This window comes from Castanea sativa, chromosome 2, assembly GCF_040712315.1.
Source record: "Castanea sativa cultivar Marrone di Chiusa Pesio chromosome 2, ASM4071231v1".
NCBI lineage: Eukaryota > Viridiplantae > Streptophyta > Magnoliopsida > Fagales > Fagaceae > Castanea > Castanea sativa.
Genome location: NC_134014.1, coordinates 20,957,743 through 20,972,799, shown reverse-complemented (window position 1 = coordinate 20,972,799; position 15,057 = coordinate 20,957,743). Strand labels below are relative to the sequence as shown.

General features: G+C 32.8%; 1 protein-coding gene across 1 annotated transcript; it reads right to left on the bottom strand.

Moving 5' to 3' along the window:
• Positions 1–11,586: 11,586 nt before the first annotated feature.
• LOC142625046 (uncharacterized) lies at positions 11,587–12,315 on the bottom strand. The gene is made up of 2 exons (XM_075798755.1): positions 12,257–12,315; positions 11,587–12,010 (listed from the first exon to the last, which is right to left on the bottom strand). The coding sequence occupies exons 1-2, from the start codon at positions 12,313–12,315 to the stop codon at positions 11,587–11,589; spliced, it is 483 nt and encodes a 160-aa protein (XP_075654870.1).
• Between the last annotated feature and the right edge of the window lie 2,742 nt (positions 12,316–15,057).

Sequence of the window (15,057 nt, the reverse complement as noted above, 5' to 3'; positions counted from 1 at the left end):
GCTGCACCACAGTGATGACAGAGATGCTGCTTCTTCTCTTTGGACTTTTGAACATTACTCTCCCTAGCCCTAGGATTTTTTGTTTCTTTCTTAGCAAGCTTAGGGGGTGCTCCTAAGATAGATTTATCCTTGTCTAGGTTCTCACTAGCTATCACATTGTTAACATCATTGTTCTCAAAATTGATATTGTTAGTAGGAGAAATAAACACAGTAGTACTAGAAGAAGCAATATTAAAAAAAAAAAAATCATACCCTAAACCGGTTCAATCGGAGGTAGATTTTTGCATGCTGAGCATCTCATCAAGCTTTGCACTTGAAGTCCTCTCTAACTGAGCTTTCACTTGAAATAGTTCTACCTTAAGCTTCTTAGTCTTCTCAGCTAAGAAGTTGTTTTCAAACCTCAGTGTTCCAATAGTCTGATTAGCTTCATCAAAATTTGTGGAAAGTTTTTCTCGTTCAATCTCCAAATCACTGAGCTTCTTGGTGGCCAACCTATACAACTTCTCATGCTTTTTTGAGACTTTGTATAACTTTGCATAGGTGGTGTGGATGTCATCTTGCCCATCCATCTTCTCAAACTTAGACTCCACCAATTCCTCTTCTTCATCCACATCTTCAACAATCCCTTCAGTAGGATTGACTGTGGTAGTGAAGGCATTTAGAATTTCGTCATCCTCATTGTTGGAATCATCCTCAGGTTCTGTGTTGCTCAAGGTAGCAGCAAGTGCCTTGCTTTTCCCAATAGACTTGAGATAAGGGGGCATTCTTGTTTCATGTGACCGAAGCCTTGACACCCAAAGCACTTTGGTCTTAAGGGAACAGTATATTAACCACTATCCTTAGCAACCTTCTTCCCTTTGTCTTGGCTCTTAGACTGTGAAGAATTTGATTGCCTATGGTCCTTGTTGAAGCCCTTTGCATTGGCATTCTTCATGAACTTCTTGAATTGCTGGGTGATATAGGACTTCATTTTTTAATCTTCATCATCGAAAAACTCATCATATCGCTGCTCTTGGCCTTCAGTGCATGCTCTTACTCTTGCTCTTGCTTGACTTCCCGAGCCTAGACAAACCCAACTCATAGGTCTGCAGATTTCCAACAAGCTCTGTCAAAGAAATTTTATCAATGTCCTTTGATTCCTCAATCGCTGTGATCTTAGCATGGAATCTTTCTGGTAGAGATCTAAACACTTTTCTCACAATCTTGGGTTTTGGAATGGTTTTTCCTAGATTGAAAGCTGAGTTTACTATGTCCTTAAGCCTGACATAGAACTCATCAAACGACTCATCTTGCTCCATCTTGATTTCTTCGAAGTTAGTAGTGAGCCTCTAAAGCTTTGAATCCTTAACAGCCTTGGTTCCTTCATAGGTTATCTAGAGAATGGTTCACGCCTCCTTTGCAGTTTCAGTAGAGAAAATCTTCTTAAACTCCTCATTTGTGACCGCACTAAATAAAACATTCAATACTCTGATGTTGAAGTTAGCCGCCTTGATCTTTGCATCATTCTAATCGGCCAACGCTTCCTTTAGCTTGGTCCATCCTATCTCCACAGCTTGCCACACCTTCTCATCTAAGGACTACAAAAAAGCTCTTATGCGTACTTTCCAGTATGCATAGTTAGTTCCATCAAATAAAAGAGGTACAATAAGAGATTGTCCTCTATCCATGACAAACAGGGGTCAATGGATCTCACAACAAAGATTAAACCCTAATCAGAGTGTGCCCGCTCTGATACCACTTGATAGGCCAAAAATGTATTGATCCCTTGTGATGAATTAATCAATTAATTATCCAAGTGAATTCATTAGGTTCAATTACATGCAATGAGTAGCACAAACAAATCACCAAGTAACTAAATGCAGCGAAAATTAAATTTGACACGGTGATTTGTTTACAAATGGGGAAAACCTCCGAAGCAAAAACCCCACCGGGTGATTTTAAGATTACCACTCCCGAGAATCCACTATTATCAAAACAAGCGGTTACAAGTAAAGGAATCATAGTACCTTATACCAACTTACAGCCGAACCCTTACCCCAATACCCAATTGGACTTGTTCTGTAGTGACAATCTCTCCTTGTATTGCATAGCTCCCAGTACGTGACTAACCAATTGTGCAGATCCCAGTACGCGACTTCAATCACTAATTTAAAAAGGATGTTGGCTACAAATTTCTTCTGCTCTTCAACAGATGAAGATCGTGAAGTTTCTTGGTCACAAAACCCTATGGTGTACAAACACAACAACTTCTTCAAGAACTAGGGCAAACTAGGTTTTCAGTCACACTTATGGAGTTATGCTCTTGTGCAATTGTGCTCTTAGTTGTGTTACCTGAAACGGCCCTTAAAATAATCCTTATATATGTTTAGGGTTGTGAGAAAAGAAAGCTCAAACACATAATCACGGATTGGATGAAAAATAGTCCAGAAAAACTAAATTTCATAAATCTCGACAGATATCCTAGCTGTCGAGTTGCTATCGAGCCATGGGCTAGAACAGCTCTTTAAATCTTGATAGATGTTAGCTGTCGAGTTTTAATGAATAGCACTTTTTACACTTGAATCTTCGATAGACCTGCATGGCTTCAATACTTGGACTTGAACTCTTGTTCCTTGAACTCTTGTTCCTTGAAGTATTTGAACTCTTGTTCCTTGAAGTATTAGACACATCTTAGATCTACCCAATTACAAGTAAAGTGTGTTTTGTCAAAGAATTAGCCAATTACATAAAATGTTGACGTATGTTCCTAACATCCAATCACATATCCTAACGGAAGCCAATGCTACCTATGTTAGGATATGAGCCCTTTAAATCCTATTGTATGATACTATGTATAACATTATATTATGATTAATAAAGTTGTTTAATTGTAATCTAAAATAATAGTAATATGAATATTTAGACATTATCATATAGTCCTTGAGATGCATAGTATGTGATCTAGTCACAGAAGATATAAGTCACAAGTTCTTTGTAAACTCAGAATTTTAGTTCGTAGTCGGTGATGAAATTGGGCATTTCATCTACGAAGACTATAATATATCAACTAAGATGATTTGTCTTGATCACAGAATTGGAGACTTCTAGTTGATATGTTGATATGTTGATATGTTTTAAGAGTTAAGACATATTGAACTGAATCGCTATGAGATTTATTATTCTCCTAATGATTGTCAAATGAATAATAAATCTCACGACTTCTATTTACATCAACTCTTAATCCTGAGAGAATAATGAACTTGATTATGAAGTGTAGGCTACTTCGATATATTAGGAGTGAGATCTAAAGTCACAATCAAAACCTCTGTATATTGGGCAGCCACATTTAATGTTGATGGAACATATATTCTCAAGATGGAATTCATAATCCCTTAACAGAGATATAAAATATTTCATTGAGATAAATTTAATAGGTTTAGTTATTCAGAGTGTTAGGCCTAACCACTTTAGTAAGAAGTTACTAAAGTATATATTTATAAAATTGGATTTCATAAATATATGAGGAATAACTTAAAGGATTAAACCGGGTACTCAAAGATTAAAATGTAGTAATCTTCAAAATGGTAGTCAACATTCATGACTTTGTATTACTACGAATATTTTAATGAAAGGTTTGCATGTATAATAAAGTCTTGGGATATAATTTATTAATGAGGCCTAGAGTGCAATTATATTTATATAGTGGTATTAAATATAATTAATGGTAATTTTGGATTTGTCAAAAGTTGACAAATAAGCCCAAGGCCCATTGGAGCTAGAGTCTTATTTGTTCCATTTTAGTCTCACTCTAAGCCATGTACTAAAGCCCAATTGAAAATGGGCCAAAAAGGCTAGCCCAATTAGATAATCAGTTAAATATAAGGAGAGAAACATACAGAATTTTGTAAAATGATATGATGTGTATGTGAGAGTAAGTCACTCTCTTATTCTTCCTTGAACATATACATGTAAACTGATAAAGACCATACTTCTTGGGCAAAAGTGGAATTAGAGTAAATATTAAAAGTGTTCCTAAGTACTTCTAATATTTGGTTTTGAATTTTACCGCAACAAGGTACGCTTTCTTGCTCTTAAATTCTGAAACTTACATAGTACATGTTAACAATTGCGAATGAAGTAGATCCTTTAATTTTTTACTGTGTATGTCTTGTATGCGATACAAACTATGTTTTTCAACAACTTACCTAGTTGTTGAAAACGTAGTAGAACTGTAGAAGTACGTATCAATCATTTAATCTGTGAAGAAGTGCTCTAAACATGGTCCAACCACTCCAAAACTCTAATACCACTCCTCATTGGTCTAGTGTAAATTTATTACTAAGACTATAATAGTATACTTATTTTGAATTCCTTTGCCTCCTTTATCCTTGAGTTTTGCTTGGAATTTCAAGAGAGAGATGGTATTAGTCCCTCATTTTGTACTTTGTTTTGTTTTGTTCTTTTCTCTAATAATAAGTATTATTAAGGAAAAAAATAGTTAGTAAAAGAATTGGTTGTAGTTTATGTATATTTGTAAGGAAAATGCTAAAGACACAATTTTTTTCACAATTTTTTTTTACAAATTGAGTGTTAGCATTGGGGGGTGTAAAACCCCCCAAGTTGCTATTTTCGCAACCCACCCGCTCAAATTGAGCTCCATCTGGGTGTGGGTTGCTTAAAATCTTTAGCAACCATGAATACTATTCATGGTTGCTAAACATAAAAGCAAATATAAAAGTATATGAAAGTACAAAAAAGATGAAAGAGATAGATGAAAATAAAGAGAGAAAATGAGTTGATAGGGTAGTTTATATTATTTTATTGGGTTGTATGCAAAAATAAAAACTGGGATGTTGGGTATATTGTTGGATAGGTTGGTAAAATAGATAAAGTAGTGTTTGAGGATGTAAAATAGGTATTTTTTTACATCCACCATTACTAGTGCTATGTAGTGAGTGGTTATTGGTAAGTAAAAGAAATTATGTTAGGTTCTAAATATTTAAGTATAAATGTTTAAGTTCTAAATTATTAGTGTGTTGGCAAATCGGGTACATAAGCTTGTCTAAAAATAGAAATTAGTGTCTATGAAGTGTTTTAGACATTGCTCAAAGTGTTGTAAGTCAGAATTTAAGAACATACAAACTACGGATTCAAGTATTGAAATTCAAAATAGCTTAACCGATCGAACCGCGATCTGCAAATTTGAATTAAAGCTCAGTAGCCCAACGTTTAGGGTTTCAGTCCAAACTTACTTGGTATATAAGGAAAACCCTACAGCACATTTTTCAAGTCTTGGAAAGCTACTCTTTTGAGATTTGAGAGAGTTTTGTGCCTTCTACCATTTCAAGCATCTATCAGAGTTCATTCACATACTACAAGTACCGGTGGAATAAAGTTGCAACCTAAGTTTCAGATATCAAGCATACTGAAGATGAAAAGCATGAATTGGAGGTTCATGTTGGAGTGGATCCACATCAAAGAAATCTGAGGGTTTTAGAGCTAGGTTTGATAATCAAAGTTAAGTTTACTACGAATTAAATATTCTTGACTATAAACTTCTATTTGATATAGTGGATTGTTCTTCTTGGAATAGTTTTCCCCAGATTTTTTACCTTAAAACTAGATTGTTTCATTGGCTTTCCTAGTGATAGGCCAAGAATGTATTGACCCCTTGTAATGTATTAATTGATTAATTAGCGGAGTTTAATTAATTAATCAAATTATCATACAAAATGCGTGGCAGCACAAACAAATCACCAAATAACTAAATATGATGGCATGGTGATTTGTTTACAAATGGGGAAGACCTACAAGGCAAAAACCCCACCAGGTGATTTTAAAGTCACCACTCCTGAGAATTCATTATTATCACAACAAGCGGTTACAAGTAAAGGAATCTCAGTACCTTATACCAACCTATAGTTGAACCCTTACCTCAATACCCAATTGGACTTGTTCTGTAATGAAAATCTCTCCTTGTATTGCACGGCTCCCAGTACGTGACTAACCAATAGATGTGCGGATCCCAGTACTTAACTTAATCACCAACTTGAGAAGGATATTGGCTGCAAAGTTCTTCTGTTCATCACAAGATGAAGATCATGAAATTGCTTGGTCACAAAACCCTACGATATACAAACATAATAGCTTCTTCAAGAGAAAGAAGAATATGACAAATTTTGTCTTTGGTCACAATTTGCATGAACAAAACTTTGCTCAATACTCACGCAACTATGCCACCTTTGATGGCCCTTAAAATAATCCTTATATATGTTTAAGGTTGTGAGAAAAGAAAACTCAAACATATATTCACGAATTGGATGAAAATCAATTTTGAAAAACTGAACTTCATAAATCTCGACAAATACCCTAGCAATTAAGCAGCTGTCAAGACTTGGGCTGAACAACTCTTTCAAACCTCGATTGATACTAGCTATCGAGTTAGCTGTCAAGGTTTAATGAACAACACTTCTTCACTTGATTCTTGGACAGACTTGCATGGCTTTAACACTTGAACTTGAAACCTTGTTTCTTGAAGTATTAAACACATCCTAGATTTACCCAACTACAAGTGAAGTGCGTTTTGTCAAAAGATTAGCCAATTACATAAAATGTTGACATATGTTCCTAACATGAATCACATATGTCCTAACACCTAGGTTATCATATATGTACTATGTAAGTTTCAGAATTTAAGAACAAGAAAACATACATTGGTGCGGTGAAATTCAAAACCAAATATTAGAATTACTTGGGAACACTTTTAATCTTCACTCCAATTTCACTTCCGCCTAAGAAGTGTGGTCTCTTAATCATTTTACACGTATGTGTTCAAGTGAGAATTAGAGAGTGACTTATACTTCACATACACACCATTTCATTCCTCACAAAATTTTGTATGTTTCCCTTCTTATATCTGATTGATTATCTAATTGGACTAGCCTTTTGGGCCATTCCAATTGGGTTTTAGTATGTGGCTTAGAGTGAGACCAAAAAAGAACAAATAAAACTCTAACTCCAATAGGCCTTGGGCTTATCTGTCAATTCTTAACAAGTTCAAAATTACTATTAATTATATTTAATATCACTATATAAATATAATTGCACTCTAGGACTTATTTATAAATTACATCCCAAAACTTTATTATACATGCAATCCATTCATTAAAATATTCGTAGTAATACAAAGTGATGAATGTTGACTGCCACTTTGAAGATTTCTACACTTAATCCTTGAGTATCCGGTTTAATCCTTTAAGTTATTCATCATATATTTATGAAATCCAATTTCATAAATATATATTTTAGTAACTTTTTACTAAAGTAGTTAGGCCTAACACTCTGAATAATCAGACTCATTAAACTTATCTCAAGTGAATATCCTATATCTCCGTTAAGAAATAATGAAATTTATCTTGAGAATATATGTTCCATCAACATTAAGTGTAGCTGCCCAACATATGAGGATTTTAATCGTGACTTTAGATCTCACTCTTGATATATCAAAGTAACCTATACTTCATGATTAGGTTCATTATTCTCGTAGAATTAAGAGTTCATGTAAATAGAAGTCGTGAGATTTATTATTCAATTGACAGTTGTTTATAGAATAATAAATCTCACAGTGGTCCAGTTCAATATGTCTTAACTCTTAAAACATATCAACATATCAACTAGAAGTCTCCACTTCCATAATCAAGACAAATCATTTTAGTTGATATGTTATAGTCTTCGCAGATGAAATGCCCAATTTCATCACTGACTACGAACTAAAATTCTGAGTTTACAAAGAACCTGTGATTTATATTTTCTATGACTAAATTACATAAATCACGTACTATGCATCTCATGGACTATATGATAATGTTCAAATATTCATGTTACCGTCATTTTAGATATAATAAAAACAACTTTATTAATCACAACATAATATCATATATAATGTCATATATAGCATCATATAATAGGATTTAAAGGGCACATATCCTAACAGTATCAACTTGGCAATGAAATTAGGTTAAACATTGTATGTTTAGGGGTCTTAAAACTAACAAATTATGTTTGTAGTGAGCCCAAATGAGAACCAGTAAAAATTTGTCACATCAATAATTTGTAAAAATGTTGTAAAATACTTTATGACTGTAGCATTACTCAAGTAGAGAAAAAGATTTATCTTAAAACTAGTTTAAAGAGAAACTCTTCAAACTCCTCATATATATATATATATATATATATATATATATAAAATACTGAATATGAATTTTGAAAATCTAAATATTGGATTTCATTTTTTTATTATATCTTTCACGAAGATAAAAAAAAAAATCAATAATTATATTATCAATCACATATTTAAATTTTAAGTTTTTGTGTTATAAAATTATGCATAAAAAATAAGTTTATTGATTAAATAATAAATAGCATCTAAGTTGAACAAAATTTGACATACATGTTAAAAATAAAAGGAACATGTAATCAAACGGTTAAATTTTCAAAATTCATATTTAATAATAAAAATATAGGCAGAATTTAAAGAATTTTTAAAAAATTAATTTAGAGAGAAACCTTGTCCATTAGTCTTAGAGATAGTACTTGAATGTTGGCAAGCACCCTTTCTATGCGTAATTTCTAATACCTTGTTGTATTTTTCAAGGTATCTAAAAGAACTTGGGTGAATCGCAATTCATAAGAGAAGGGCAGTTCATAAGAGAAGGCCACCGTACCTTTATTCCTCCAATGAGTTGGTGCGGCAAAGATAGGAACCCCCCACAATGAAAAAAACTTTTTTTTCTCTTTTTTATTTATTTATTGAAAATAATGAAAAATAATTACTAGAGCCCCGTTTCCATTTACAATAACTAAGTACATCTAAAATGTTCTTACAGTTTTTTTTATTGTTAACAAGATTTATTATAATTAGTGTATATTACAAGTAATTTTAGGAGAGAATTTGTGAATACAACTTTTGTATCATAACTTTAACATGGTCAACCGTAAGCGATAGGGAAAAAAAATTTCATCTAAAATCATAATTATGTTTGTGAGTGAAAGTAAAATAACTAAAATGTTAATGGTATTTCGAGAGAGAGCAATGTTACTCTGATCACAAAAAATGAATACTAGTTATGAAAAATGTTGCTAGTCTTCTGTCTAAAGGGAATATGAATTTATAAAGTCTTCTTGTCACTGAAATTGAAACAGTTCCAAATTGGACGGTATATATAAACACTGCCATATTTCTCAAAAAATAAAATATAAAAACTGCTTTAGTGCTATGTGACCATGTCCTTGTCATTTTCCAACCCAAAAAAAAAAAAAAGGTCCCAGTCCTTTCGCGTCCATTTTGGGAAGCACATAAAAGATAGGGCATGACTGTAATTTCCTATACCCATCCCTAAACTTAAAAAAGACATTGAAACTGAAAATACACGTCACTTTTAAATTTTTTATGAATGTTACTCTGCTTGTTTAGTTTTTTTTTTTTGGGTATGCTTATTTTACTTTTTTTAAAATATAAATATTTTACTTATTCGGTTTAAATAGAAAAAAATTTTAATATTCTTTTTTTTTTTTACTAACTACAACTATATTCCAATATAACTTATTTTTAAATAAAACAAGCCAATAAAAATAAATTCACCAAATAGGCCCAATTCCATGTAAAAAAAAATATACAAAATGTAAATTTCAGTGGGGCATTCTTTTGGTCCATCATAGGCCCATCAAGCCTATGGATATAAAAATCAACATCGTTTTTCCTCTTTAACTCTAGAATGTTTCAAATATTCTGAATGAGATTAAAAGTGTTTTACTAATTGAATTACTTGGCACTTATTTTTAGATAGATGAAAGACACTCTTAATATCAATATACATTGGCATACCGATTAAGATCGACTTGTTGTAGTTTCTCAAAAAAAAAAAAAGATCGACTTGTTAACAGTTGGCTTCATGTCAAACAATACGTTTATTACAAAATTCGGGCCTATTTGTGTTGAAAAAGGAAGAGATTCAAAACAAGTTGAAATTATATTTTCTGGGTTCTAGTTAACCCAACTGGTAAAGTCTTTGATAATTGAATAAGAAATTTAAGGTTCAATTTCTGCTTACACAAAAAATCGATTAGTGTCTTGATCTGATGATAAGAGCTATTATCAGGAACGAACGTCATAGGTTGAAACTCTTTAAAAAATAGTTGAAATTATATTTTGGCTTTTCAATATTAGTATTACATTAGTTTAGTATACTAATCCAATTTGTATTTAATTAAAACAAAAAATTATCATATATATTATTATTAAGATAAATAATGAAAGTTTTTTTGGTTAAATTTCTTCAAATCACATATTTAATGTAAATCATGTAATACCAAAATTTTATCAAAAACCAATTATTACAACAGATTATTAAATAATTTAAAATAAACAATGAAATTCCTTTTAAATTTCTTCAAAATTTTGATAATTAAATTTAATTGGAGTAGTGATTTATCTTTTTAAAAACTTTAGTGATGGAGTTTTGCTTATAAACTATGTGAATAAATTTGATGTACATGATTGAGTAACATGGTGTAATTTTGTCGTACAATTTATAATACTTGTATTGAGTCGCATAATGTGAGCATAACGTGGTAGAGTATAGAAAATTCTGCTTTTAAATAATATAAAATTTAATGATAAAACTGCTTCTAAATTTATAGAAAATTCTGGTAGATGACTTTTTATTAGAGTTTTTAAATCTTTGAAAATACTCTCCCTTTGTTTTTTTAACATCAACGTTTTTCAAAAATCATTTTTTAGAAAATTGTCTCATTTTTATATGTTTGGTAACAACTTTAAAATGAGTTGAAATATCTTTTGATTTCCCTTATTTAGCTTAACGTGAAATAAAGTTGTTTTCTTTATTTAGTTTTGTGTGAGCTGAAGTTGTTTTTTAGAAAATTTTAACGAAAAACAACTTTAGTTCACGCCAAACTAAGTAGAGGGAGTTAAGAGATAATTTTCTTTTGATTCACTTTTTTTATATACTAACAAACGCATAAAAAAAATATATTGAATTCACAATGTTCTAGAATCCAACAAATGAAAAAATAAATCTCAAAGAAATATTATTTAAAATTAGTAATCCTAGAAAAAAGAATCAAGAAAAATAGGAATATTTGAAATTATATAAAACTGCCTAAACTCATTCAAATAGCCAATATAAGGACAATAACAATGGACTAGATGGAAATATATTGGAAATAACAAATATATATATATATATATATATATATATATATATTATCCGATACTAAATCATTGGTTGAGCCTTCAAATCAATGAACCATACAAAATTCCATCGATAGGAAAGAAATAATTTTCTTACAAAAAAATCGATTGAACAATGAAAATCAGCACTTTTTTAGAAATACGAAACCGGACCCTTTTTTTTTTTTTTTTTTTTTAATAGTTGATTTTTCAACATTAAGTTATTTTGATAAAATAACTATTCTTTCATTCAATTTTGCACTTTTATTTATGTTTTTTTTACTAGTTTTTTTTATACACATGATAGTATTTCTTTTCTTTTTTCTTTTTTCTTTTTGAAATAGAAACATTCCATTCAATTAATTAGAAAAATTAGCATTTTGGTACAAAGCTTCCCTAGCTATTGGAGGTACATCTTCCATCCAATACATATCATCACTAATATTCCTTGCAAATTGAACTAACACATGAGCCACCCTATTCCCCCCTCTCCAAGTACATTCAATCCTAGCCCATTGCAAATTTCTAATCAAATGAGGAATTTCCCCAATCACATTCCCAAGCATTGACTGATCATTCTTCAGAGCTGAAATAGCTTTCCTGACAAAGCTATTATCCCCTTCAATGACTAATTCAGAGAAGCCAACATCCACAGCAGACTCAACGGCTTTTCTACATGCAAGTAATTTGGCCTCCTCACTGCAAAATACCTCAGGTCCCTTGACTGCCATGGCTACCATAACCTCACATTTTTCATTACGAATGACTGCTCCAAATCCGGAACTGTTGAGGGTTGAAAACAATGTTGCATCAAAATTAATCCTGAAGACTGATTGTGGAGGGGGCTGCCAGGTATCCCGATTAGGCTACATTACTTGTTCAGTTCCCATCAAATCTATTGTAGTCCGAAAATCCTCAAGAAACTCTCTTGCACAGTTGTTCAACCACCTCGGATCATGAAACTTACCACCATGGACAACCCTATTCCTTTGATTCCAAATCAGCCATGCTTGGACTAGCACTACCTACATTTCTTGTGACTTAACCCGATCCAGCAAGTAGTCCATTAATTGAAGCATATCAGCCATGTCTGAACCTCTTTTTTGCAAAACTTTCAAGCTTCCAACCCCACATCCTTAGCTGCATCACATTCCCAAAGAGCATGGACAGCTGATTCTGAAAATCTCAGACAAATTGGGCACATCGCATCATCAATTATTCTTCTCTTTGATAGATTCAGCTTTGTTGGCAAAATATCATTGCAAGCTCTCCATCCAAACACTTTAATCTTATTTGGAATTCGAAGCTTCCAAAGTGCAAACCAAATTCCCTTCCTAACACAGCCCCTTGAACTTTCGGCTACACTCCCTCCTCTCAATACTTCCTTAGCCACCTTGTATGAGGACTTCATAGTAAACAGCCCCTTCTTGTGATGCAACCAGATCATAATGTCTTCCACATGTCTTCGACTTAGCTAGATTCTATAGATAGCTTCAGCATCCTCTTTCTCAAACATGCCCATGATAAATTCAGACCTCCATGCATGCAAGTCTTGATCATACAATTCAGCAACAGTCACCTTTTGAACTTCATCCTTGACTAAATGCAAAGGCGCATTTGTTGGATAATTCGGTATCCATTTATCCCCTAAAACCCAAACTAAATGGCCATTCCCAACTCTCCAACAACACCCAAACTTCAAAATAGGTAAAGCTACCACAATGCTCTTCCACACAAAGGAACATTTTGGGGACTCCTTGGTTTCAAATAGATGAGTTCTTGGAAAATATCTAGCTTTAAGGCATTGATATACTAAATAATTATTATCATGCAGCAACCTCCACCCTTGTTTAGCTAACATAGCTAAATTAAATGCCCTTAGATCCCTACGACCCATTCCTCCATCCTTCTTTGATAGCGTTAACTTTTCACACCATTTGCCAATGAATTTTACTTTCATTCCCTACTTGTCCCCACCAAAATTTAGCACACATCGCATCTAGTTCATCATATAGTTTCAAAGGGAGTTGAAATACACTCATGGTGTAAGTATGAATAGACTGAGCAACCGCTTTGATAAGAATTAACTTACTAGCCTTAGACAACATCTTCCATTTCCAACCCTGCAATTTTTCCATATCCTATCCTTCAAGTATGAGAACGTGTGATACTTTGTTCTCCCTACTAAGGTAGACAGCCCCAAATATGAATCAAATTGGGTTACCTCCTGCACCCCCAAGATCCTCAGAATATCTTGCTTTTAACTAGTTGAAGTGTTATTGCTAAAAAAGACCGAAGACTTCTCCAAATTTATGCACTGTCCCGAGGCATTAGCATAGGTCTGAAGCACCTCAGAAACTACCTCCACCTCATTTTGTGTTGACCTACAGAACAAAAGGAAATCATTTGCAAACAATAGGTTAGAAACTTTCGATGCCCCTCTACAAATGGAAACTCTATGAATTTTTTCATCATTCTCTGCTTTTACCAACAAAGATGTAAGTCCCTCTGCACACAACAGAAACAATTATGGTGAAAGAGGGTTTTCTTGACGGATTCCTCTAGATGGAGTTACATTCCCATAAGGTTTTCCATTGGGTAGAATAGAGAATGATGTAGTGGTGACACATGTCATCACTCTCTCAATCCACTTTTATGGAAAACCCAATTTCTGCATAATGCCCTGTAAAAATAGTCATTCCACTCGATCATATGCTTTGCTGACATCTAACTTCAAAGCCAAAGAACTTGTCTTGCCCTTCTTCCTGGCATGCATAGAATGTAAAGCCTCATATGCCACAATAATATTATCTGTAATAAGTCTACCTGGCACAAATGCACTCTGGGTGAGGGAAATAATATCAGGAAGCACTTGTTTGAAACTATTTGCAAGCACTTTAGAAATAATCTTATAAATGACATTACAAAGGCTAATTGGTCTAAATTCAGACATCTTCTTTGGATTCTTCACTTTAGGGATGAACACAATATTTGTATGATTTAAATCAGGTAACATAACTCCATCATTCAAAAAATCTAACACAACATTCACTACATCACCACCCACAATATGCCAAAATTTTTGATCAAATAATGCATTCATACTATCAGGTCTAGGTGCCTTTGTTGGTCCCATCTGGAATACAGCTTCCTTGATTTCAGCAGCAGTAAAATCCCTGGACAACATATCCTACATGTCTGGAGTTACTTTGGTCGAGATTGTGCTTAAGCATTCCTCCATTTGATTGCATGAACCTGCACAAAATAGATTATCAAAATAATCAACTATTACCCTAGCTATGTCCTCCACCTCTTCCACCCAATGCTCTTGTGAATTCATGACACCCTTAATATAATTCATGATAGTATTTCAATATATGACATTTGCTGGAGAAAATGGGTATTTGCCCATTTTGTCCAAACTTTTCAGTAAAATACCCCATATTTGAAACTAATTAGGGAAATGTCTTTATTTTGAAACTCGAGTTCATGGAACTCGAGTACCAAATTTTTTTAAAAAATTTTTTCAGTTTGCTATAACTTGATTTTCTAAAAATCGAGTTTCAATTTAAAACTCTATTTTTGGACAATCTAGTTATAGCAAACTGAAAAATAAAAAAAAAAAATTTGGTACTCGAGTTCCATGAACTCAAGAACCATGTAAAGTACTCGAGTTCTGTGAACTTGAGTACCATGTGAAGTACTCGAGTTCATGAAACTCGAGTTCCTTGAAAAAATTCAAGTGGAACTCGAGTACTTCACATGGTACTCAAGTTCCAAAAAAAAAAAAAAAAATTAAGTTCATGTTTGCTATAACTCGATGTTCCAAA